At 40.9% G+C, this 27532-nt stretch overlaps 1 protein-coding gene across 1 annotated transcript in view; it reads left to right on the top strand.

The window, feature by feature from the left end:
* PKHD1 (PKHD1 ciliary IPT domain containing fibrocystin/polyductin) overlaps positions 1 to 27532 on the top strand; it is a 239843-nt gene that overhangs the window by 116902 nt on the left and 95409 nt on the right. The window contains 6 exon segments of the mRNA XM_088540100.1: positions 1272 to 1407; positions 3181 to 3427; positions 12420 to 12597; positions 13122 to 13317; positions 21244 to 21303; positions 22979 to 23098. Coding sequence (XP_088396226.1) covers positions 1272 to 1407; positions 3181 to 3427; positions 12420 to 12597; positions 13122 to 13317; positions 21244 to 21303; positions 22979 to 23098 — 937 coding nt within the window.

Genomic DNA, 27532 nt, shown 5'->3' with positions numbered 1-27532 from the left:
CTGCTCTAGTTTCTCTTGCTGTTTATGAAATTCATTTCCCCTATGACTGGCTGAGGAAGAGGTTTAGATGAGTTTCCTTTAGAAGCTTTCAGAAAGAAATCTTTGTAGCAGGTTGAACTACCTAAAATACTTAGCTCAGACAAAATCCAGCTCTCGACAGTCTTACAGTGGCTCAAAAACACCACAAATTTCCCACAGACAGGAAAGGGTGGATATCTTTGTTTTTGCTTTTGAGCCATAGAACTCTGCTGTTGTACTTGTTAAGAGATTTAGAGGCGCTCAGCTGTGCCTTGTTTCTTGCAGCACCCCAGGGGGGTGATTATCTTTGATTATCTCATGATAAGAGCCTCCTTGTCATAATTTACATCTTAATTTATGTAATTCTGCCTTTAATAATGATGCCTCTTTAATATCAATTAAAACTTTATGACATTAATTTAAGCAGGAACTCTGGATATTCCACTCTGCTAGCCCTTCCAGTTCCTGAAAGAGGTGTTTTAAAACATGATTGTTATCTACAAATATCGGGGCATTGGAAAAATGGACCTTGAACAATTAACACATCAGTGTCATGGCTATCTCCAGTGGCCATAGAAGCCAAAGGAAAGACTGATAGAAATGGAGATGGATAAAAGAAAGAAAAAAAAAAAAAAAGAGCAATGTCCTGAGGAGTGATTTGGAGGCTGGGATGTCAGCTCAGCAGTCACTTGGAAGAAGATAACCCAAGGATTGTAACCTCAAGTGCCTTGGCCTGAGGATAACGGAGGTCACAGTGGAGCTGCTGACTCTTAACAAGATTAAGGATGTCACTTTAAAGTGCCAAATTTTCAGTCTACATTTTAGTGCCTTAACAGGGGTTGCATTTCTTGGTTTTCTTGTATGGACTTAGAGAGTTGTCCTGCAAAAGTGTCTACAAGCCTCAGCAACAGCCTCATGAGATGCATTCCTGCCAGTTCTTTCTCCTCCAGATTACCCACTAGCTCATCCTTCCTCCCATCCTGTCTGTAAGTTTGCAGAGTCAGACAAGGGGATATAAAACCCCTGTGTCATGGCCTGTTCTGCTCTTGTTTTTATCATGTTATCTTTTCTCCTGTCTCCAAATGATTCCTTATTTTTTTTTGTTATTCTTTCAAATAGTGTAAATTGACTGAGAACCATGGTTTTAAATCTTACATTCTTGTGTCCCAGCTGATGGATCTTGTCCTCCTTGATGATACTTGGTGTCTCAAACATTAATACATTTCACACCATTCTTCATTTCTTGATTGCAGGACAGGACCTGTATGTCAGCAGGACTAAAAACTCCCAAAAGATACCAGCTGTTCATCTCCAACACAACTTTTGGAAACTTTGATGTAAGCACTTGTGCAGCAATCAGGACCTGTTCTGGCTGTTACCAAGGGCAGGGTAAGTTGGATTATACCAATTTAGCAGGGTTTGCAAAATTCCTGGCATTCACCCGCTTCGCAGTCACATGTAAAAGGTTTATGGTTTCACAGAGATTGGCTGACAGATATTTCAGCTGAATCCTCGAGAAAGCCTTCTGCAATGATGGGTACTCACCTCAGTTTTGCTTCTGTATTCTCATCACTATGTTTGCTATGGGTGAGTTATCAAGATCTAGGTTCTGAGATAGTTATATACCTGCTTCCCATAGGTTTTGGTGCACTAACTTTTAAAACAGTGCCACTCTCTCTGTTTCACTTACCCCATTTCCCAGGTATACAAGGTGTGCAGCTGCCTTGTATACCCCATTTCCAAGGAGGAGAAAGCTAAGATGATGATATGTATACTCAAGATACACAACATGATAATTGTGCAGCTCAGATGAACTGAGAAAATCTCTGAGCTGGAATAATAGTAATATATGCAATAACTAGTCCTTTACCATAATCACTCTCTTCTGTATATCTGTTTTGCTGATACTGCTGGTGGGCTGAACCAGGTCCTTTAGCTGCTGTGCTCTGCATGGTTGCAAGTTGTCTCCAGACAACCTCCATCTGAAATAGCTTCATTATGTAGCTGAAGTCACATATCACTCATTTTGAGGCTGCACTGATTTCATTTTCTCTGTTCTCTGAGGTTGGGAGAGTGCTTCAAAAGCCTTAGTGAGATTTAGGAATGGGCTTTAACACAGTGAATTGTTATTGCTTCTTCATTTTGGGAGGTAACATTTCAAGAGAGATGATTTCTTTAATAGCTATGACACATCCTCACAGAATTCCACCAAGCTCCTACCTCAGGCCAGCCTAAATCCTAGGTAAATTTGCCTAAGATAACATATGTAAACTAAGGATCCTTTTGAGCTTTGATGAGGTGCCCAAAGGCTCTTTGAAGAGTGTTCCAACTGCAATTACTTGTTAAATATATTTATATATAAATGTATACTGTCCTACAATAACATAACAGAGAAAAAGACTCCAGGAGGTGAGATCAAAGGACAGCAGGAATAGTAAAATCTGACTCAGAGAGGCTACAACTGGCAATATGATGGTCAAATACTAATCAAATGTAGCTCATGAATGCTCTTGCCAAAGTCAACTTGTTATCATTTGTAGGGCAGTGATTTCCTGACATTTCTGGAAATAATAACATGTTTGAAAACTTTCTGAGCTTTAGTCCTGATGAGCATTTCTCCTTTTTGTCACTGTCCATGTTGCAGTTGTGAAGAGATCCTCCAGTCAAACTTTTCAGCCAAGACGTTATTGTGCCAGGTACTGTGCCAGGCATATGCACAGTTAGATAATTAACACATAGATAGACCACCTCACCCTCCAAAGAATTTATTTTATAAGCAAAGTAATAAAGGAGCTGCAAGGATCAGTGTTTTGGGAATTTTGGCAAAGGGGTCTGCAAAGAAGTATTTGCAGTCGCTCAAGAGTTCAAGTTAGAGCCAAGAACAGCAGCTGGATCAGAGGAAGCTGCAACCATGAGTCTTTGTCACAACAGGGTGCTGGACAAGTGGGACCTGGATTTGTCCAGAACATCACAGTTCCTATAACCAGCTATTTCTCCATTTTTTTTTCTATTTTTTTTGAAACTTGAAGCTCCTCCTTTCTGACTCAGCAGTCATTTCTCCAAAGGAAAGATGAAGGGAAGCCAACACCTTGCTTTCCCAAGTCCTTGGGACTGTTACTTGAAGAGGTCAGTCCCTGTTTTTCATTGCTGCTTGTTCTCCAGGTGGGTTCACAGTAAGCACCGAACGGTTGACTTTCACCAACGCGCCTTACCAAGTGTCCTTCCCCTTTCCGCACGCCGCTGTCCTTGAGGATCTTGATGGCTCTGTGACAGGGCACGAAGGAAGTTGTCTCCTCCCTTCCACGGCCATCATTGAGACGTCTTGTCCAGCCAGTGCCAACCTCAGTCAAGCTTCCAGGGGCAGTGTATGTAAGAGGGACCTTGTCATTCACCGTATGTCTATATATTTGTAAGTAACCATTCCATTTCTGAAAAATTGATATGATTGCCTCTTTCCATGCTTTATATTTAGAAAAACTCTGGTCTGAGCACAGTCCCAAGAGTTCTCTGAAATTGCCTCTCATGATATGAGAGACAGCCCATAGACCATTCCCAACCAGAAATTTGGATGTAGTCATTGCATTTTTAGAGAGGAGAACCTAACTGTATGGAAAGTCGTAAGAATTACATATGCCAGTTGTCCTTCATGTGAATCTCTGCCTTATTTTATGTACAAATTTAGATATCATCAGTATTACTTTCTTACTGATACTGGATTTGGTATTTCATGATTCTATGGGCGCAGTACTCATATAATGAGCAGTCATAACATCTAAAAGATGGAGTAAATTCATGATGTAGTGAATTAAAACTTTTTCATTAGGTAGGTTTCTTCACGTCTGTTGAAGTCATGTGTTTTTGCCTACATCATCAGAACTTCCTAGTCTTTCATCTTGTCCTTTACTTGCTGTGAGGTGAATTTGCTCAGTTCAGGCCTTCGGACTCTGCTGAGACTGACTCAGTCCTATTTGCCTAAGCAATCTGTTTCAGTCTATGTAGACTATATTCCAGTCTATACAGATTATATTCCATCATCATTATGGAATCAGGCAAATACAAGGTATATATCAGTCTTGGGAGTGAGCTTTTGTTATTAAGAAAGGCAGAGCTTTCTTCAATACTAGGTAATTGCTTTCCCTTCAGACTAAAATTTTTGAAAGTCCACTACAATATTTCCAAGTTAATGTAAACTTTGACAATACACATATATATATTTCAAGAAAAAAAAATCACCAAAATTCTTCAGCTAGACATAAAAAATAAGATAAAAATGCATATAAAATAGTATCCTGGGATACATCCAGGTCTTTCCCATCAGCTTTGACAGTTGTACACCTTCTGATTGCCATCCCAGCTCACTTCTGTTTCCACACTTGCTTCCGAGAGTTGGATTTGTTCAACTTGCTGATTCTGAGCAGCTAAAAGGATTCAGTGGAGAAATGCTGCTCAGCCCACTACTACCACCATTCCTGTTACACGAGGAAGACACTTGTGAATTTCTGTCCCTAAAAGTAAAGGGTGGGGAAAAAAATGATCAAAACATCATTCCTTCTTTTCTTTTCTTCCCACGCTTCTCTTCCCAATGCCCTGCTCAACATTTCACTTTCTTTTTAAAGTACAGATCTGAACCATTTCTGCTGTTTCAGGTTAGTGGTACATAGGCAGCAATGCTCAAGTGCTCTGTCAGATAGCTGTGAATAATTCATGGCTTTCTTATAATTCATGTTTTAGAGAAAGGAGGAGAAGTTTCCTCCCAAACGGAGAGGAGAAAAAAAAAATCACATCTCCATTAAACAGGGGAAAAATGTAAAACTATCAGTTACCTGCAGGCTTCGCATGTGATTATTGGTTCTCCTAACTAAAGTGGAAGTCTGCAATAGATTAAGAATTAAGGAAGCATTCTTACTTAGTGGAAAGAGTGCTGGATAGAAGACAAAATTGAATATGCTAGATTTTTAAGCTGGAAGACTATCAGTAGGCATCAGAGCAGGCGACACGGTGGGTCAGGGAGACTTTGGTCACAGGGACAACTCTTTTAGATGCAGCTGGAACAGGGAAGGGAATGGAAGGAGCCCGAAGGAATGAAGGATGCAAGTCCATAATACAATACCCGCAGTAGGACCAGAGCATGGGGAGTGAAGGAGGAGGACAAATGGGTGAATTTTGTCTAGATATGTTGTCTAGATATATTTGAAGAGTGTTCACAATAGAAGGGGAATAGTTTAGGATTAATACAAAAAATAAAAAAAAAAAGGTTAGGAAAAATTGTCAGAAATTGAGCAGAGAGAAAAAGAAAGTTATTCTGCGTGACAGGAAGAATTTCCTAACAGTGCAGTTTCTTGCACTCCTCTAATCTCAACAGAAAGTAGTGTGCTTGGATCTATTCAGACTGTCAAGGGTACAGATTTAAGAATGGATCTGGAAGAAAGCATTCTGAGCTGCACTACCATACCCTGAAGTAGGTGACTTGTCCTATCTGCAACTTGCTTGTTCCTAATTCTACTTTCCAGCAGGACTGCGGGTTCATCCCTGTAATCTGGAAAGCAGGGATGTTGTTAAAATCACGAGCAAACAGCCCCCAAGCTATAGACACTGCTCCCACACTTGCTGATCCTCAGACTGATGATCCTTACAAGAGCATCCTCACCCTGGCAGGAGGTCACACTGTGCATAGAGGAAATTCCAGGCAATAGCAATGAGCCAGCATCATTTCCCATGCTCTGTATCTATCTTTTGGTCTGTAGTAGCACATCTTCTGTGCTCCTAAGTGAAATAGTGAGGAGCTTGAGATGGTGTTTCTATGTTTCCATGATATTTCAGAGCTTGAGTTTTAGAGCTTAACTCCAGTTCCAAAAATCTTAAAGGCAGAGGTACATAATGGGTTTTGAAAGGAGGGTAGACAAACACCCACGCAAACAGTATTTGCATTGCATATACATGAGGAAAAAGTCTTGTTACTCTGTGGCTAACTATATCACAGCAATCTCAAGGTGATTCTCTAGCCATGAGGGCAACCGGCAAGGTTTGGCATGACCATAGTATTAATATTCTAAGCTCAAAAATAAGAAGGAAATTTCACCCACCCCATCTTTGGGAGTGTTTCCCCACATTGTAATTGTCTGGGAAAGGGCTGAGTGGCACTAGCCAAAAGTATGTCTAGGACCAAAAACATTAAATTCTAACAATTACAGTATATTAATAATTATTTAATAATTACAGTATAATGTCTAAGTCTTTATCTTGATTCTGTTTCATTTACCAGTGTAGATGTAGTCTATTGGTGTTTTTTTTTTTCTTTTTTCCAAAAAAAGTATATTTGCTTTTTGGAGTTGTTTCTCTGTTAGTGAAAAACACTAAGTATATGTATGTCTTGACTTGCTTCCCTGAAGAGTTTTACTGAACAACTTCCAGAGCAATGGGGATCCATTTCTAAGCTTGCATTGCTATAGCAAAATCCTTCCTCATCAAGTCCAGTTGAAAGTTAAACTAATGTGTCACTTAAGCACGCTTTGAAGAGGGTTTTTATGTCTTTTAAAAATGTAATTGAAGCTTATAAAAGTCTTTATAAATTTATATGTGGGAAAGTTATTGAGTACTGTGAAGAACAGCTTATGCCATGGCACAGAGCAGTGTGGCTGCAGGCTAGATACTGCTGTTCCAAATGCCACCGCTACCCATATTATCATGAAAATATGAGTCTCTATTAATATTAAAACAAATTTTCATTAAAAAAATTGTCATAACATGATTAAGTGACTTTAAAAGTTTCCTCACATTATGCATAATTTTTACAAGAAGAAAGCGTTAGAATAATCGTTGGACAGGCAGCACCTTGCTGCGAAGGCAGTTCCAAACACGCGGAGACCACGGCACCAGGAGGAATGTGGCCTCTTGTTCCCTTTCCCTCTCTTCCCCCTTCTCACTGGGGAAACATGGGACTTCTTGCTCAGCACCAGTCTTGTAGTTCAAGCCTTTTATTGCTTCTCTCTTCCTAGCTTGCTGCAGAGGAAAAGATTAACTTTCTTCTTTATAGCCTTAATTCTTAAATCTGGTCTAATATCCTCTCCTGTAGTGCATGCATTCAGTTGCTACAAACCCAGCCGCCCTTGATGGGTTAGTGTGAAAAGAATAGCATACCCCCTGCCTCTGTGTCTTTGAGTCTGGAAGAGAGTTCAAGTGGTTACTCTAGTTCTGCTTTTCCTTTGATATTTGCTTACTGTGGTGCCTTCAGATGAACACCCACCCGCTGTGAAACACCCTCACAAACACACTTTGTCACTCAGCAATCTGGTCCTGCATACAGGACTGTGTTCATGCACGGGTCTCACAAGACAGCCTGTGATGTGACAGGAGAGGCAAATATTTAATCGTTGACATTTGGGTGTTAGTTAAGCAACACAGCAGATAGATAAACTTCAGGTCTTGCAGCGTGTTGTGTTTCTAACATCTGGCTCACCCAGCTAAAGCAGCCAAGAGAAGGTTGGTTCTCAATGCAGGACCTTTATTCCTGCAGCCTGCAGCACTGGCAGCAGATGCAGGTCTTGCATTATGATATTCAGGGTTATGAATATGCAGGATGAGATGTGCCCTCAAGGCTGCCTCTCAGACGGACCATTGGATGTGCTTGGGTGCAGGGAGGCATATTTAGCATTAAGGAACTCAACACTTTCCTTGCTTGCAAGGAAAAGGCTGACAAGACTGTTGGATGTTTGTTATGGGATAGATAGGTCTGAGACGGGTCTGTCACTTGGGGCACATTGTCGTAACTTATAAGCCCTAGCTTGTCAATTTTTAGAGGTCCGTATTAAAATGTTCAAATCCATGCTAAATCCCGCAGGGTAGGTAGGATGAGAAGCTGTCAACTGCAGGTCTTTGCTATGCTCACGCTTCAGAGATGTCTGCCCCGGTTGCTTACTAGCCACTTTGAGCAGTTTCCAGCTTAAAATTTGTATCTGATTTTCATTTCCCTTAGAATACCAGCCTGTAAACCACAGGAGCTGGGGAAGTGATTGAGAAAGAGGGATGAGGCAGGCAGCTATTGGAAACTCAAAGATTTACTTAAATGAAGTCGTCTTGGCTTGTCAGTCACAATCATCTCTGCTTTGAGGAGATCATCTCAATTCTTCTTTTACTTCACATTTGGAAGGCCAATTCCATCATGTCTATCCAGCACCCACAGAATCACAGAGTGCTTAAGGTTGGAAGGGACCTCTAGAGATCATCTAGTCCAACCCCCTGCTCCAGCAGGGACACCTAGAGCACGTGGCACAGGGTGGCATCCAGGTGGGTTTAGAAGATCTCCAGAGAAGGAGACTCCACAACCTCTCTGGGCAGCCTGTTCCAGTGCTCTGCCACCCTCACAGTAAGGTCCCAGGGATAAAGATCTAGTTATTTTCAAAAAGAACCCCTGCAAAAATTCACTAATGGTTAATGTTCATGAAACAAGGCAGTTATGAATCCTGTCCTTCATTTCTCAACACACACACACACATTTACTGAAAACAGCTGAAAATTCTGATTCTTGGCAATTAAAATAAAATGAACTGTTCTTGGGCCTAGCATCAAACCTGTAAAGTGTTTGTTATGGTCATAACTTGGAATTAGCCTCCATTTGTCCAACAATAAATTGGACTGTTGATATAAACACTTGCTGTCCCATTTGAAGTTAGATGCTATATCGTTTCCTGTTTTAGGAGAGGGATAATCATAATGGATTATTACACAAAAGTATCAAACAGAAAGCATTTAGAGTCAAACACAATGTCTGTCTTCATACACAGAGATATGGACCCAGAGATATATCCCCTAGGATAAGTAAGTTAACGGTAAACATAAACAGGAGAGTTAATATTTGTTCTACTTGATGTTGTTGATTGGTTTAACAAATCCTCTGTGGGCCATCTCTGTTGAGCAGTTCTGCACGATGCACTTGAGCTAAATTACATAACAGTTTATGCGATCACAATTGGTAAATTGTTACTCAGACTGTAAAGTCCTATCTAGTAATCCTGCCATATTTCTAAAGCAAATTGCTCCTTAATTGAAACCTGCTTCAATATAAAAATACTGCCTTTTCAATGTGTCATCCATTTTTTTTTTTCCTTACAGTTTGTAAGGGCTTCCAGCAGTTTAAAGCGAGGGTTAATTTTGCATTAAGACCATTGCCTCCTAGTTTCTTTCAAATAAAGCCAGGGGAAGTTCAGGGGAAGGCTCTTTCCTTTGATAATGAAGCTCTCCACACTAATGATGCGTGCAGGCTCCCTTGGATCCTCTGAATTAGAAATACTGGTATGTGTGAGCGCTACTCTGCTTCATTAACATTAAAGAGAGGTAGATTGGTGGCTATTTAGGGCACAGTGAAATCGCTGGCTATTTAGGGCAAATGGAAATGGTGCTAATTGTGGCTGGTAATTCCATTAGCAGAGTACTTCCATTTTGGTGTTTTTTGGCATTTAGGTGAAAAAAAATTAAACGTGCTGACATCCTTTCAAGGGGAATGTAATTTGAGGCTCATTGTTATCTTGCAAAAATTAACTTTTGCACAGAGCTACAAAGTTTTTTAGGTTTCTAAAATACTTGTTTCTGTGTGCTGGCACTATATGAGGAGCAGGGGGTGTGTTTGTGGGTAGCAAGGTATGTGAAAGTCAGGGACACGCTATTCCAGGCTGAGGAAACCCCAGCATCATGAGATTTAAGGCCATAAAAGGTCAGGAAAACTTTCTCTCCTACACCCTTTCCTTCCTGGGTCATGAACTGACTTCCCAATGTAGGTCAGGGAAGCCAGAGTATCTTACTAAGAAACTATGCAAAGCCTTCCTCCAAAAACAAAAAACAAAGTTGGTAGTGTCTGAGTTAACCAAAACCCAAGCCTAACTTCCATCTCTTTAGAGAGAGAACTTACCTGTAACAGGTGGGCATATTGCAAAGATGTATTTCACTTAGCTTTAGCCATCTAGAAGTTAGTGGTCCAGTTTAAGATAGTTATTTGAGGTCACTTTATAATCCCACATTAAAATTGATATCCACCAGTCAGTTGATCATCTCATTTGCTGCCACGGAGGTCAACATGGATAGTGTGGAATTGCCACCTACCTTCCTGGCAGATGAATCAGGTGATTTGTCCTCCTTGAATCCAAGCAGGATTCACAGAATCACAGAATGGCTGAGGTTGGAAGGAACCTCTAGAGATCACCTAGTCCGACCTCCTGCATAAGCAAGGTCACCTAGAGCATGTTGCCCAGGACCCTGAGATTGTTGGTTTTCTTCTCTAGCTTTATAATTTCTCAGGGGTACTGTGGGAAGCCCCTGGGAAAAGTGGTCCAAACAATCTCACCAGGGTTTTCCAGGCATGAAGAGTGCAGTAAAAATGTAAGAATTCATACTGCACAGAGGCTGGGCATGAGTCTCTGTCCCTTGTTATGGCATTGTATACCTTTGCAACTCAAAAAAATATTTCTGATATATAGAAGCATCATATGAGATGTGCTACTATTGCTAGAAATGTTTTCTTGAATACCTGTGCAGATGCCAATAACTGTGACAATAATCTGTTTGTTGTCATTTACTTGCTTAATTAGCAGCCTAATACCCTGGTCCAGCTAATGCCTGTAAGAGGAGGTTTATTAGTAGTACGAAAGCAGTTTAAGCCTTATAAACTCCTTCCAATCAGTTTCATTGGTCTGCCAATATCCTCTGGTTGAGTGATTCTTTGCTGATTCACCCTTTCCCTGTTTCCCAGTGCTGTTTTTCTGCTGAACGTTTCTGGGTAACCTGAGCATCCTCTGCTGAAGTGACAGACACCAGTATAGCAAGAAAAAAAAGGAACTGACTTAAAAAAGGGAAATAAAAATGTACAAGCAATCCTCCCCTAGGACGACTACTATTTTATATCCTCTCCGAAGCAGTAAGAGGAAAAAGAGCCAAAAATTGCAGACACAAAAAGAAAATTTTCTAGATGCAATGAGTTTCAGGGTTGTCTCTCTTGAGTACCTGGACCATATCCATGCTGGAGCACTGGCTAACATGCTGAGATGTCTACCTGGGGGATAATATTCTGGTATTTAGAAATATATTTCAGATATGTTAAAAAGAGAGATTTTTTTTTTTAAGCTCAGTGTCAACTCAAATGCCAAAAGTGACTAAGTGGACTAAAGGTGAAATTGCCAACTTGCCTTCAACCTGCAGCAGTACTTTTTTCATGTATAAATCTGCTGCATTCATTTTTAACGCAGAATTGTGGTGCTAGGGTACCTAGGCCAGCTAGCAAGGTTTTTCCTTGTCTGAGAATGAGACTTGCATTCCTGGGATATATATCCCTAGCTCTTCCCTGTAGAAGATGTGAAGACTGTATTTATGCAGCTGCCATCCCAGTTTTTTAACAAGCGTAGCTACTGCTGACAAGGACTGGGAATGTGCAGTGGGAGCTTTTGTGGGATGGGGAAATGTGGATGCTTCTATCAGAGCTCTCTCTGCATCTTTGGTGGTGTCAATCACCTTTTGCAAGTGAGGAATAATCTCTTATGGTGCTACAGAGAAGAGCGACATAAAAAAGATGTCCCAAATTATCAGACAAATGTAGGCAGTCCATGCATGTGTGTGATAAAGGAGCATGGAAGTTGTTCCTAGGACAGGATTTATTCTTCCTTATTTTTGGTACTGAAGTGAGATTCCTAATAGGGAAGTCTTAAAATCCAAATTAATTTGGATCATGGAAAAACAGCAGCTCCAGAGGATATCTCAGACCACCTAACACCTGATCCATCCTCTGGAGGAGCCTGATGTCCCTTGTTGGCTCTAAACGGAAAGAGTATAACCTTAGTTCAGTGCTTAGAATTAAGAGAGATGGAGGGAGCTTCTGTGATGTTTCTCTTCCTACATCTTTCCAATACCACCCATGTCTTGGTGCAAAATAGAAATTTTAATGAAATAATATTTTAGCACTTTCAGCCTTGAGGATGCTAAATGGTAATTCTCTCTTGACATTTCTTGACATTTGTTTTGAAGAAGCAGGTTATGAAAGAAAAATCAAGTAAGGTGGCTATGATCACTCAGACACTGAAGAGATAATGAATGTTTAAAATCTGAACATCAGAAAGGTACATTTGAACTACATTTGAGCTTTATGCTTTTCTCCATGTAGTTTGCCTCTTCCAGCCAAGCACAACCTCACTCCTCTGTGCCTTTACTTCTCCACCTTTTGCCTCTGTCTCTCTCTCTTTTTTTTGTCTTTTTAAGCAGAGATTGTTTCTGACTGTATTTTTAAAGAACTACACAAATGAAGTGACATTCTGAGACAGAGCCTGCGTATACTGCTGTAATTCAAATAAAAATAGAAATGCAAAGGTTAAAAAATGATGGGTTTGATTGAAAAATAATGTGATTATATATTTTTTTTTCTCCAGAAAAGAGGCTCCAGACACGCCTTATAATTTAACAGTGGCTGACAGTAGGAATAAGACAACCACAGTCAATTACGTCCCTGATACTTTATCAAATCTGTATGGCTGGGTGGTTCTTCTCTTGGATAAAGAGACTTATGCTCTGACATTTGACAATCCTTTGGTCAGCAAACAGCTTCAGGTAACACATGTATTTTTTTAATTTGTAAATTGTACTTGAGAGAGATGCTTTCATCTTTATGGGTGGGCAGCAAAGGAAAAAAATAAAGTGCTAAATGCACTCAGAAAATTGCTCCACATTTATAGGCAGGGTCCAGATATGACAACCCAGTACCTGAGGCTCTCAGAAGTAACTTGAAATGGGAAGACAACTTTGCTCATTGCAAATGAAAATTCACTTTGGTGCTTAGTGATCAGAACCAAATTTATGCTATCTTAGGACATACTGAAACATAGTTTTCAGAGGACAGTATTCCTCTGAGCAGTTTAAGGTAGCTAGAAGAGATCACTTTGTCTGGATTTACCATCATCTCCTGCTTAATTTCCTGTATTCTCTTTCCTGTTTCCAATAACCATTTTATAGAAGAATACATTAAAAGTGAGGAGCATCACTGTCCTCATCCCTTCTGTTATACTGCACTCCACTGCAGAGTGGAGCTCTAGTCACAGACACGTGTATGTTTATTTTGCTTCCCTCTGCTACAGTATTCAGCGACATTTAGCAACTTCGTGACGGGGAACTACCTTCTGGTGGAACACAAGAATCTTTCTACCTATACTGAGGTCATGGTATCCTGTGGAATAAGGACTGGACGACCTCTCCAATCGCTCCCTTCCTATGGTCATCATCAGAGTTGTGACTGGTATCTCAATACCAGATTGAGGAAGTTAACCTATTTGGGTAAGTGCAATACAAGGGATGCAATTTATGTTTTTTTTTTTTTTTTTTTTTTTTTTTCAAGAACCATGACAGAGCTGATGCCTTTTTAACCAAAGCCCTCAAACTTTATAAAGCCTTTAACACAAGACCATCTTTCAAAGGTGTTTAAGTAAGTGTGTGGTCTTTTGGTAAAGCCACTCAAATCGGTAAATGTCCACCAGGTCCACCTCTAACTGATCTATCTGATGCCTCATCTATCAACACAAGCAATGTATCATACATAGTGGGTGATGTGGCATCAGCTGAATTTGAATTGGTGTCTTGGAGAGGGAAATACATTAAAATCCATTAATAATCTCCTGTGTCAGCCAGTCCCCCATCACATGCATGATCAGTAAACCATGTGAAACCATATATAGGCTGAATCTATAGGATTATTTGACAAGGATTCATCCTGTGATTATAAACTTCCAAGGGTTTCATAGGTCTTTGAGCGTGCTGGCTTTCTGGACTATGGTATGGAGCACAGTGCTGTTGTGTAGGATCTGTTTAGGGATGAGCAACTGGAACAAGAGCAGGCTAGTGGGGAGGCTGGTGTGAACACAAGCAACTCATGAAACTAAGGTTTACAGCAATGAAAATTATTCAGTGCACCTGTGAGGAGAGATAGGGAGCATCATTCCTTAACCCTGGCTACACACACTGACTACATCCACATTTGGTCTCAGGACCAACTATTTTTTGCACTGTCTATGCTTAAACCTCTCAAAATGGGCTGGATTTAACCCAATTTCTTATTAGGAATGATTCCTCTCCTGTGAGAACTCCTAATCTGTAAGAATCATCATCTGGGTGAATTGGTCCAGGCCAAAGAAATGCCAGGAACCAGACAAATAATGTAACCACACAGATGGTTGGAAGCCAGTACTGAGACCCATATCCTGGCCCTGTTTAGTCCACAAACAGACATAGCCGCTGAGTCTAAGCCTGGACCAAGATCATGTTGGTGTCTACTGAAAAATAAAATATATGTGTTATTTCAGTTATATAACTGAATTGTTATTGTTATTCAGTTAGAATTTACTGAATTGCATTTTCATACCTAAGGAAGCATGGGGAAGCTTGGAAAATGACCCCATTTCTTGACTTGTTGCTACTGTTTAAAAAAAGTGGAGATGGTCTTGGGAAGATTGGATCAAAGAGATATCAGCATGTATTGCTTTTGCAGAAATTTTATGACTTCTTGCCCTTCTTTTGCCTTCTTTTCCTTTTGGTTTTATTACATGAAGAGCTGGTTGTTGTTTCTCATGTTAATACAGAGAGAAACAATCACAAAGAGTACATGAGCGGAAATTTATGAAAGCATCTCACATGTATAGTTCACACAGAACATTTTCAGCAAGGACTTTTATAGCAGCACGATCAATAAGTCTGCGTTGGGTACCTAGTATCTATGACTTACGGTTAATATCACTGCCTACTGTTGGGAGGGCAGAAGTCCAAAATAACATGAAGGGCTTCCTGGCCGTGATACATGATTTTATCTCTACCCCAATCTGCTATGCTGGGATGAGGATAATTAGCCATCAAGGCGAAGTGTCATGGCATGTGGTGGACTTTCCATCACTCAGGGTCCCTAGGTGAAGGCTGAGGGCCTCTTTTAGAGAAATATGACTTAGTTCTGTTAGGGAAATTACAGAGTGAGGTTCACGCTCTACAGGAGGCCAGCAAAAGCTGTCATCATGGTCCCTTCTGGCCCCCAAAACCAAGAGGCCACGCAAGCCACGCGGAGAGGACGTCGCTTTGAGGGCTTCGCCTTCGGAGCGCTTGGCAGCCCGACTCCACAAGCTGTTTTTATTTTTTAGTTACATTTAACTCTATGAAATAATTAGTCAACTAATTAATCCCGTTTACAAGCTTTGTCGGATTCTTCAGCTGTCAGTCATGGCCGAGCCCCGGGCTTGGCGCTTCGTCCCCGCTCTCCCGTTCATGTGACTCGGTCTCCATGGCTACAGGCTGCATCTGCTGACACCCCACTCTCTATTTACTGCTTAATTAAGAATTTCACGCTCAGCCCCTTATCTGCTGTGAAGAACAAGAACACACTGTTAAGAAATTCCAAATTTAGGCTGCGGCACAAGGAAAGCCTTTCTTGTAGGCCTGCTCGCGCGGAGCCGCTTCAACTACCCTCTCGGCAACTGCGCCCGCCACCCTTCAATCAAAAATCATTAAATGGGGCAGAGATAATGAGCATGTAGCATATCAAAAGGAGGATGTTTGCTTGGGCTGAGGAGGAAAAGCTGCGAGGGCCCACGAGCAGCCGCCACTTCAAAGGGAGATGGCGCGGGGGGGTTGTGGAGCTGATAAAGCGGCATTTGTTCCCGGTTGACTTATGTAAAGGGTCTGGCATGCCGGGGTCCCGCCTCGCAGACGCGCGTCCCGGCGCTCGCTCGTGTCTCAGCGCTTGGGCAGCTGGGCCCACACGGCGCCGGGCTGGGGCACGTAATCCCCCATCCGCGGGCGTACAATGGCTGCTTGTAGGGGGCGGCCGGCAAAGGACGCGGTGGCTGCAGCTGCCGCCGCGAGGCCATCGCTCTTGCCACGAGGAAAACGTGGTGGCGCCGAGGGGAGCGCGCCGGGCGTATTGTCCGTATTGCCCTGACTTCTGGGCAGTGCCTCGCCGCTGCCAGCGGGGTTTCCGCAGCTGCCCGCGCGCCGTCGCTTGCCATAATCGCACGTTCTGCCCCAGGTCAACTTACTTCTGACCCGCTGCCTTTGTGTGGCGCCAGGGGAGGCCGTGGGACGCACACTGCTGGGAAGTGGCAGGGGTGCGTTAAATGCAAAATTAACACCGGTAAATGCGTTATCAGATGCTGGCCCATTTAGGAGCAGGCTCCTCAATTCACACAGGCTTTTGCTTGGGACCACATGGGGGAGAAGGCAGGGACGCTGCTGGGAAGGTTATTGTTATTGAAATGAAGCAGGCAGCTGAACAGAACCTCCTTGGACCGTGATTTGGGTCCGTCATGAGTGTTTGGTGTGTGCCCCCCGTCAGGTCAGGTGGGGAAATGGCCCAGCATCGCGCACATGTGCCGCACATGTGTTCTCTCTTGGGAGAGAAGAAACGCATGCATGATGCAAAAGGCAAGAAAACAAACTGTAGGAGGGGAGTGAAGGAATTACGTTGCCCCGATCCTTTGTGGGCCTGTGCTTCTGTAAGCCACACCTTGCATGGGGCAATGTAAAGGGCTCTGGATGTGGAGCAATAATTGTAATAGACTGTAATGGACAGGGAACCTGGGATCAAGTGTTTTGCGATGATCCTGTTAACCAAGGTGCTTGCTGCTGCCTACTCAGACCAATCCTGTTAACTGGATCCCTTTGAAAACAGCATTTTTAGGCCATGCAGAAAAATTGGTATCAAGAAGAGATAGCATCCCTTTGCTGTAGATGCTATGTGAAAGAGAGATGAAGAGACTTGGAGCATCCTGTGCTGAGGGAACCTGCAGACTCAACTAATTTCCATGTCTGTGACCTTTCCTGTACATTAAGTCTTAGAAGCACCATCCTGATTTTATCTGGGGGCAACCCCATGTCCTAAGGGAAGTGTTCCACAAAGGTCTTTGATGGGCCCTGAAGTGCATGTACCTCTTTGTTATGGCTCAACCATCTATCAAGAGAGTGGTCTTCATGAGACATGACCGCAGTGAGTCAAAAGATCTTAGAGCAAGCCAACACTCTGTTTCATTCCAAAAGGAAATGGTTTAAAGATTTCAAAAGTTAATGGAAAAGAAACAGAATTTCTCTGCTTTTTATCCAGTTCCAGTATTGCCCAGAGACCTTAACCAGGGAGCAGTACCATGCTGTGGTACCATATGCTCATATTTGTAACAGACTTAAAAAGCTCGGAATGTGATTATTGTGATTCACACAAGATACTTCTCCTAAAAATGTCTCCATTGTCCCAGTGTGATATTTCTTTTTGCCTTCTTTTTACAGTAAGATCTTTTGACCCACTGCGGTCTCCTCCCACCTTTTTGTAAAGTTGAAGTGCACATCACAACATTATTGAAAACATTGCTGAAAGCATTATCAAAATTTTCATTTACCCCAAATGCATTTTTCAGTAGATATAACTTTTAAGGAGACGAGTCATCTTGCAGACTTTGCTCAGGCTACTCATGTGTGAGTTGTTAGGAAGGCCTGGGGCCTAACCTTGAATTGCTGCTGTGTCAGAAGCTGGTCTGCAGTTTCCATAGTTCTTCAGAAAAAATAATTTGATTACACTTATTGTCTTTATAAATTCCAAATGAATGATCTCACTTCCATTTCTACATCCCACCTACTTGGTGGTTCTGTATTTGCTTTGTACAGAAGAAAAGCAAGCCCTTAAGAACATTTGTTTCTAATATTGAAATATAGAAAATAAAGAAACAGAATATTTTTCCTCATCTTTATTGATCAGGGATAAAGGGGAATCCTAGGTGAAAGACATGAAAATAGAGCTAATCTCTGTGAGGGGACTGATTCTACAGGCATGAATCTTTTCTTCCACTTAGTTAAAATTCACACTATGCCAATTGTTTCAGGAGGTCCTTGGACCAGATGTGGGTTGCACAACCATTTCTGTGTGATGAGATGCATATGTTCACCTTGGTTCTTAGGAAATAAATGTCCTCAGTAACTGACACAAAGAGAAAAACCAATTTTCCCCTGGAAGATGAGCAGCTGTCCTGCTGGCATGTCAGCAGAGAGGCCAGAGAATGAGGAAATTATAGAAATAAGATAATGAAATACCTCAGTAATCCTTTCAGAGATGATCTTTGCTCTATGTGATGTCTGCAGGAGGAATTTCATGTCTTCACCTCTGTCATTCCCAATGTTAATATACTGTAAGCAAGAACCAGTCTCCATCTCTACTCCTCACTGCAACATTCCCACAGTTTATATACCTGCGTACATTCTGTAAAAGTCCTTGGCAGAGGATGGCCAAATATCCTAGTCCAGGTATTCCCGTTTCCAGTAATGTATCTTGCTGTGTTGTTTATTGTGTGTCTAAAAGTTTTGATTTCTTTGTGATATATGTTAGCCCAATTGATGTTAAATAGCACAGGGTTGTTTGTTATTTGTAAGTCGGGCTATTGGATCCATTTATCCTAGTTTCAACCTTTCCTAATATCCAGAGGCAAAATTCCCTGTCACTGCAAAGCTGATGGAAGACTGGGTTGCTCCTCCTTCATGTTCACTTAAGGAGGCTTAAACCAGAAGAAAGTTACCAGGAATATAGTCAAGCAGGCCTATATTTATGATTCACAGCCCAAGCATCCAGGAGGAGCTGTAGTAAGACATAAAATTGATGAACCTTATAAAGGTTTTATACAGCTAAACCCTGGAGCCTTATAACTACATTTTGTAAAGAGTCACCTTAATTCAATGTTTACTAATGATGTCCTTCATCTGTATTGCCTGTATCTTTTCCTGTCTTGTACAAAAACAATGATAATGTGCTCAATAGCTAAACAAAACAACCAAGAGAAACATGTTGCTGTTGTCTTGATTATTTTCAAGTCTTGTGTCTCTCCTGCTTTGATCATGCATTAGGAGTGGAAAATAACATAGTGGATGATAAAATACTGTTGCTTCAAAGCCATTGCAGTTTGCGTACAATTGACATAAATAATTGCGCAAGTTGTGGGTTGTGGGGGATTCAGCCCCACTTCTTTTACTCATGCAGAGCGCATAGCTGGCTTTTAATGGTTTGAATTGTCATCCTGTGTGGTTGTATGACATTTAAAATATGAGAAACTTTTGTCCTTGCGTTGACTCAGAACATGGCTGTACTGAGTGACAACGTTCCTTTCTTTACTGTGTAGATTGAACCACTTTATGAGGTCTACGTAGTATATCAGTAAAAGTTTATGTCAGAAAGGAAGAGAGCTTTTCCTTGAGCAAAACAAACATTCTTAATTAGAGAATTACACTGCAGTTCCTGCAAAATCAGGAAAAAAAGAAAAAGTTATTACCTATATACATATTTATATAGTGTCAGAGCTTGGTTTTCTCCTTTCCCTGAACACCTTTGACTCCTGATTTGCCTTGTTATGAGTAAGAAGAGAAGGAAGGCCACCATAAATAGAAAAGAAGATCAAAACTAGCCCTTCAAGGCAGTCGGTTGTTGTTTCTTAGGATCAGAGAACGCAGCTCTGAAGGTGCCAGTTTCTTGCTCTTGATTGCCAAGGTAGCCTAGAGGAGTAGCTTTGCTAGGGTGATTAACTTCACCTGATGCAGGCATCTAAAACTTAGTTATTTATGCCTACCCTGGCTCACATTTATAGTCAAGGGAGAGAGGGAGGAACCTCACTGATAACACATCTCTTCCTCGTTGTTACAAGAAAGACGAACAGTTCTCTTGAGATGCCTCCAGTAACAATCCTGGAGTCCAGGCTGACCAGTTTGCAACCATTTTGTGTTAGGTGAGGCTAATGCTGTCTGCAAGGGTCAGTGTTAGGGGAGAGAAGCACCCATGTAAGAGTATCGTGTTAACGGCACATAAACTCTGTGCCAAAATCTTTAAATTAGCTGCCTCGTCACTTTTTTTTTCCTGAAAGGTTTGTATTGTGGCCATCCAGCAATATTATGTGATTCAGTTCCAGTTCTCTATGAATTTTTGGAGCAGACTGGCTTCAGTGAATACGGATCAGAACATAGCTACCACTGGGAGAGAAGGTGTCGCTGAAGAACACGGCTGAGGCACCTGATTACTAATTAATCAGACACGAGAAAAACCTCATGGAATCAGTTTCTATTTAATTATGGAAGCCTCATTTGGCATAGGAGCATATGCTGCTAACTCAATCGAGTGCTTTCAACTGACATCAAATAGTAATTATCAGAAAGAATCAAGTTTTTTGATTATTCATACTAATTTATTGAACACTTAAAATTAATGAGCCTCCGTTATTTTAAATTTGCTCAGTTGCACTGGGAGAAAAGGAGGGAGGTGGGGAAGGAGGATTCTCACAATTTAAAAGTACAGAGACTTGTTTAAAGATAAAATAAGTAAATTACAATATGGCATGAAATCCCATTGGTGCATTGATATATGTGAAGGAAAGTTCCTGGTGTGTTCTGGAATTGAGGGAAGTTCTGACAATAGCTTCATTTATACAAGTCTTCAACCCCCAAAATCTTCCAGTGACATTTTCGAGGCACCCTAATGGGTTGGGCAGTGCACAGGAGATTTATTTGTTTGTCAAAGTGTTTCTATTTTAACCCCTGATTGTTCCAGTCTGTGGCTGAATTGCCTTTATATGCTGCTGGAGATGAAGAAAAGGTAGCCTTTTAGCTGGGTCTGATGCAGAGTTTTCTGCCACTGCTCTTGGCTTGATTTGCATTATTCCAGCCCTTCTCCTGCTGACAATATATTGGTGGAAAGGTTACAGCTGTGATAATTGCTTCTGACCTCCTTTCACAGTAGAGAACACAGGGTCTCTGTCTTCTGTCTAAGTCTGGCTAATTAAAGCATCTCTTTTAGATACTAGTTTTGAAAAAAAAAAACCCTCAAAACCGAACTGCAAAAAAAAAAAGCTGTAATTTATTATTTGAGCCAGTTAATACATTATGCATTTACGTGTGTGACAACACTTGTGCTAGTGAAGCTGCTGTGGATTTTTAGTGAGATAAATGAGATGCATGTTCCAACCTAGAATTTCTGATTGTTGAATATATTCTTTTAGCTTTTTCTAACTAGTTAAGAGATGCCCCAGTATCTGCAAATTAAAATGTATTTGTTTAATCCTTTATCAAAATACAAAAATTAAAAAAATGCTTAGAAAATGTATGTAGTTCTTAACAACAACAACAAATAGTAATGTATTATGTCAGAAAATTACATGTAGTAATTGATTTACTATCAATTTTTGTAACTTCCTGCAATTCTGTGTTCAGTCACAGGAGCTGACTTAATTCAGGTCACACTGAAAGAGAGAATGCCGTTACCTACATCAGGTACGTGACAGTCTCTGGCTGAAAGGTTTGTTCTGAGTATCACACTACTTCCCTTTTACTACTATTTTCCAGAATATATATGTTGTTATATTTCACTTCAATATTTTGCACATCTATCAAGCCAACAGGGCTTCTTGGCATTCATTTAAGCATTTCATTGAGCCCTATCTACCATTGCTCATGACAAATGTGTGAATCCACATTATAAAAGACTATAAACTTTTGTTAAGAAATACCATAGCAGATCAGAAAGGTCATGAGGAATATAAGACTACAATGTATTTCAGTGCTTCAGAATGATCTTAGTGTAATAGTCTGACGTTATTGCCCCGTTATACATTGAGTCAGCATAATAGACCAGAGAGGGGAGATGTCCAAAATTTGGTTTCAGGTGCATAACTGCCTTGCTGCATATTAACAACAGGAATCATTGACCTGGCAGACCTTAGAGATCCTTTTACAGAGTATTTCTTCTCAAATAGACAAGTAATGGAAAGGCAGACCTTGCCTTGAAGAGCTCTGCCTGCCTTTAATTTCTCTGTGCTTCCCTAAATTGGTAGCAGAAAGCTTGCAAGGTTTTTCTGCTGCGCAGTGTGATAGTGAGTTCTAGTCCATCTTAGTTATATATAAGCTTTTCCCTGTGTTTTAAACATAAAATGAAGCCCTCCTCAAGTAAAAATACCAGGTTTTCCCCTATAGTCTTTTATAGGATAGAGGTAGGTGCTTGCCGAGGCCTCCAGAGGGAGGCCCTGACTGCGTTGATTTAGGCATTACTAAACTTCATGTACAGGCTTCAGGCTAAGCCAATTTAGGCAATTAATTTATGAAGACTGGCTCATTAGCTGTCTGAAATTGAAGTGCAAGTTAAGGACCTAAATTTTGTGAACTTGATTTCTCCCGGTATTTTAGGATGATAAGTTTCATTTTAGATTCAGCTGAAAAATAAATCTTTGTGGAATCAGCAAGAGTTGCCATGTGTCCCAAGTCAGGTCTTCATTACCTCGTGAAATGGGAAGACTTCTGCTTTCTTATGGGCTCTCAACCTTGTAAGAGCCAATTACTCCATTTTGAAAATCTTGCATATTTTATCTCGCCCTAAGAGTTTAATCTTTTTCTTAGAGCACTGGAGGAGAAAAAGCATGTGAGAAGAGCTGGCACTTTCTTTTTTTCTTTTTCTTTTTTTTTTCTTTTTTTTTTTTTGGTGGGGTTATTTGTTATTGTAATTGCCTAGTTTTGCCAGGAAGCGTGGATGACTAAATTTCATTTTCATTTGTGCATTTTGACTTTATGCTCAAAGTGCTCAGAGTTTTGGCTGGCATAAATAAAAATAAATGAAGCAGATGATTGTCAAGCATATTCACAAAGTAGAACATAGGGTAAGTGCGATGACATACCTTGAATTTTTCTTTGCTTTTGGTAAGTCCCACTGAGCTTGTTACTGTTTTGTTTTTTTTTCCAAGTTATCTCACTGTTCTTTATTTCTGCAAAGATGATCCTGGGAAAGCCAACTGTTTTTCAGTAGGGCAGCTTTCTTAAAGTGTGCGATATTCCAAAATGCAGTTAGTGTTGCTTCATCATGCATCAGGATGTTAATGCCACAGATGCCTGGTTATCAAAGATAATTCTTTCAGCTAGCAAAAATGGTAATTCTCTCTTTGTATATACTGTTTTGTAGTTCCTTCTGATGCTGTCCTGAAATGGTCACATCCGGAGACGTGGAATGACGTGGGAAAAGGCTGGGGTGGATCCAACAGCAGCATCCCTGGCGCGGGGGAAGATGTCATCATCTTACCTAGTAAGTAGGGAAGGAATAGTCTTCAATTTCTCTAGTGATGGATGGTGGGACCTGTCTGCTTTAGGATAGATCGTTGTGTTGCAACATGCTCATTGGCATTGGTGTCCATTCTGGTACATGCAGGCCAGCACATTTGTTCCTAGTCATGTTTGCTCTAAGCTATAGCACAGAAGTGTTTTTTGGAAAAGAATACTCACTCTTTTCCATTTACACATACACAAAAACACACACACACAAACTTGCTTACCCACACCGATATTCCAGCTTGATTTTGAGCAAGGGTTTTCTTTCCAGAGCACAGAATCTACTAGACTCAGAATCAGAGCTCACACAGAGATCATTTCTTGACTGACCTCTCTGAGTTTTTGTGCATACGTCATATTTCCACAATTGTACCAATTTCCATTTTATTTTTCTGTTCCATATCCTCGATTGTCAATGATTGTCTTTCAAACCATGTACAGTGGATGCCTCCTAGATGTTTTAGCCTGTGTTGGTATTTCAACCTCAGACCTGAGATACATTTAAATCATGCTTAGTTTACAACCTTATTGCATGAAAGCACTTTGATTATTAGATAATCTACAGTAAAATCTGGAGGATAAAATTTGTGATAACTATGGCACCTCATAGCTGATCCTACTCTGAACAGGACTTTGGACTAGATGAGCCCTAGTGTTGGACTACATGATGTGAAGTCCTGAAGTCCCTTCCAACCTGAATTATGCAATAACCCTGTGAATGCTGTGTACGTGCTCAGTACCTTTTGTTGGCTCATGCTCAAAACTTCTGTGAGAAACCATGTAAATCCATCTATCTGCCTCAATTACACTTCTGGAAATAGGGAATGCTTCATGCCTCTCACACCTATTTTTGGCTTATGAAGTCTTTATGTAGAAGGAAATTTCCATTGGTATGTACTGGCATTTGGGAGTTGAGCCCATAGTTAGGACTCCTCTATGCTCCTCTGTGTTATCAAAAATAATGTCATCTATATAGTAAAGCCCATGAGAATGACAAGAACAAGGAGGAAAGACTAAGTGAAGTGGACTCAGTCTCAGATTTCTCTCCTCATTTGTTCAGACAGTAAGTTATTAGAATCTAGTATGTAATTTCAGGTGAAATAAAGAAATCTTCAGTCTTCTGACAAAGGGGTTGATCCTGTATCATCCTAGGGTAATGCTTGTATTTGTTTTTGAGGAGAATTTACAGTGAATTAGGAAATAGATAATTTACACTATTCTTATTAGTTTCCTATTTCCTGTCAAACAAGCACAATCTATTTGTATTAATTCCATTATCTGACTACCACTAATGAATACATTTCATTAAATATTTGTACAGTCAGAGCCCAGAAGAGCCAGAGAGATCCTTCGAGAGCTTTGCTGCTCTCGTGTAGACCCTATATTCTATTTGCCAGCTCCAAGTGATTGCCCATCCAAAATGACAGTATCAGTCTATGTTTAGGTGTCTGAAACTGTTACTAGTCAACACAGTTAGTGAAGCCTGAAGAGTTACTGAGGTGATAAAATGTGGCTATCATCTACTTTAGTGTGAATTGGATTGCTTTTTAGGATTTATTGATAGTATTAAATAGAGCTCCAGAGGTCAAGTCAGTTTTTAATATGAAGGTATCTGTTGTCCTTTGAGACACCCTAGGACCATCTTGCCTGTCATCCAGGGGTCACCCAAATTGGCACAGGTCTCTCCTATGCCACATTTGCCTGTGCTGTTCAGAGGTCTCAAATAGCCAGATGTATTTCAGATAACATTAAATGCCTAAATGAGTCAGCTATGTTTGAAGCTTAAACAACTAGTTCTCATAGGCAGATCATTTCAGGTGAGATCTGAATCTCATTGCGGTGGACCATGCTCAGGAGCACCTGAGACAACAGCCTAACTTGGGATCCTCTAAATCACGCTGCAAAGGTCCATATCTCTGCTAGTGGCTCCTGTAATGAGCCATTTCCCATGGGATTTGCTTTCTGTCTGATCCTCCTGGTTGGGTTATGTGTACTTCATTCTTCATGCATCCTAGAGAATATGGCCATAAGGCCGTGCCCGATAATTCGTTGTGCATCACATTATACCCAGTTTACCAGTTGCCCCGATTTATAGCAAATGAGTCTTAAAAGACCAAAGAATTTCAGTTTTCCAAAGCTGTAAGAGTCAAAGGCAGAAATGAAGAAGCACAGCGCTGCCATTGGTAGCTTAGACCTCTGTACTTACCTCAGATTGATTACACAGGATATGCTCAGGCAATCATAGGAGGTAAAGCACAACCTACAATGAAGTATAAAATAAAAGAAAAAAAATATTATTTAGATTAGAAAATGGAAACAGAATATTAAGGTTCTGTTAGTCCTTTACTGCATTGCTGACTCACCTGTGAATCCAACTCCATGGTGTTTCTTGCAGAGCTGGGTGTTATCCTCCTGGCAGACCATCTCATTTTAGCCGCCATGCAAGACGTTGACCTTGGCTCTTGTCAGATGAGGCAAGGCCCGTCACACATCAGTCGTGTCCAAAGCGCTGCTGAGAGATGTCTACAGCCCAGCCCAGCCAATCTCGTTCTAGAATTGCAAACAGCACAGCTGCATCAGTGTGCTGATACACTAATTAGCCCTCCTGAGATGGAGGGCTCATTAGCTCAGACCGTGCACTGTGCTAGCATGGCCATACAGCCTTTGGGTCACAACAAACATCACCAGAATTTGGAGCAGTTCTGGTTCGGTCAGATGAACTGAGGAGTCTTTGCAGTGTATGGGACAGTGTATTTGGCATAATGGTGCCTACTGGTTGGGAGGCAACAGGGTAGGAGTGGAACAATTTGACATGATCTGTGTTGTTCCCTGGATGGGAATGTTTTGTGCTTGTAAGGAGTCGATAATAAATGTTACTCAATACCAGAATACAAGTCAATGCCTGAGCCGTCTGAGATACTTCAGTTTCCTGGTCCTGAATCCTAGTGATCAGCTACTTTGTGTAGGATACTCCAAAGTTTGGAATAAAATTGCCTCTGCTCTAGAGAATAGCCTTATTGAATGGTTAAACCACAGCAAAACATTTAACAGTTAAGAAGAAAAAGGCAAGTGGCATCTTCTGCTAGTTTCAGTGGAGCATGTGCATCCTTTAGCCATACTCATTGACTCTCTTTTTGGTATCATCCATAACTATCTCTTAACCCCTTCACTAGAGTGTGTATGCAATAGAAGTTGGTCTATCATATTAAGGTAACTTTTAAGGTTTGTGTGGTACAAGTCCCCTCAGCATCTGATTCCCTATTGGATATCCCTCTGTCCTAGCTGGAAAGCTTTAGCTCAAGCTGGAAGAACTTGTGCTTTTCCCTCTGGAGGTTCATCATCAGAACTGCAGTCATCACACAAGACCCTCTCGTCTGCACGAGTTCTCAGCAGTTGCACCACCTCGAAAAACAAGCTGGATGAGTTTAGTCATGCCACTCTGGCAGCCAGCAGTGGCATTAGCTCCTCAAGCCCCTTGGATTTTCAGGGCTTCGGTTTATGGTTTTCAGTATGACACATCCTGACACAGCACGCTCTGTGTGGAAGGAGAACGTGTTACGATTCCAGGCGCTGGAATGTTGTTTTGAAGGGTATTGGTATGATATCACGTAGCCCCTGGCAATTTCTTTTCTCTTCTCTTCTTTCTCTCTCTCTCTTTTTTTTTTTTTTTTTCTTAGTGGTGGAATTCACTCTGTTATTCATTTTCTGATTTTGATTTTCTTTGAACTTTTTCTGTTTGAAGAGATGAATGCTGGAGTACTGTATCTCATATAATAGCTCTTCTGTTGTGCCTGATTTCCATTCAATGGCATGCTATAGCGTTTTATACAGCAATGTGGTTGATCAAAGGCATTTTGTGTCATTGCTGGAGTCATTAGTGAGTTTTCAGTGTTGTACATCTGAACATTAAGACTGTGGCATACCTGTGAGGTTTTGTCTGGAGAAAGTATATATATAATGAAACATAGCCCTGTTTTCAGGCTTGAATTATTCCTTTCTGAAAACCTTGCTTATTATTATGTGAGTGTATTTATGGGAGAAAAAAAGTCAGTTTTGTTTCTCTCTGAAGGTGAATCACTTAAACCTTGTGACCTAAAGCTTATCATTCTAACCCCTTAGTAGCCACCTCCCTCTATTACGTAACTGGAAGTATTCTGTAAGGACCTTATTAATCCTATTAATCCTCCTTTGACTCCATTTGTTTTTCTTCTCAAGTATGGAAGGACCTTTGTTCTCCTTTTTTTTTTTTTTGACTGCCAATGAGCCTTCTGTTATTTATGCAGAGCAATATTGCACTTTGCTAGGATTTCACACACCAAAGCATCACACACCAAAGTGCTGTTTGTTTACACTGATGAAATCCCAGGTTTGCACAAATATCTCTGCATGGGAGAATTTCTCTCTCCTGTTG

Source organism: Tinamus guttatus, unplaced genomic scaffold, assembly GCF_059628265.1.
Source record: "Tinamus guttatus ecotype Peru unplaced genomic scaffold, ASM5962826v1 Tinamus_guttatus_pri_ptg000055l, whole genome shotgun sequence".
In the NCBI taxonomy this organism is placed as follows: Eukaryota; Metazoa; Chordata; class Aves; order Tinamiformes; family Tinamidae; genus Tinamus; species Tinamus guttatus.
Note: the sequence above shows the minus strand (reverse complement) of the source record. Positions and strands in the feature narration are given on the sequence as shown.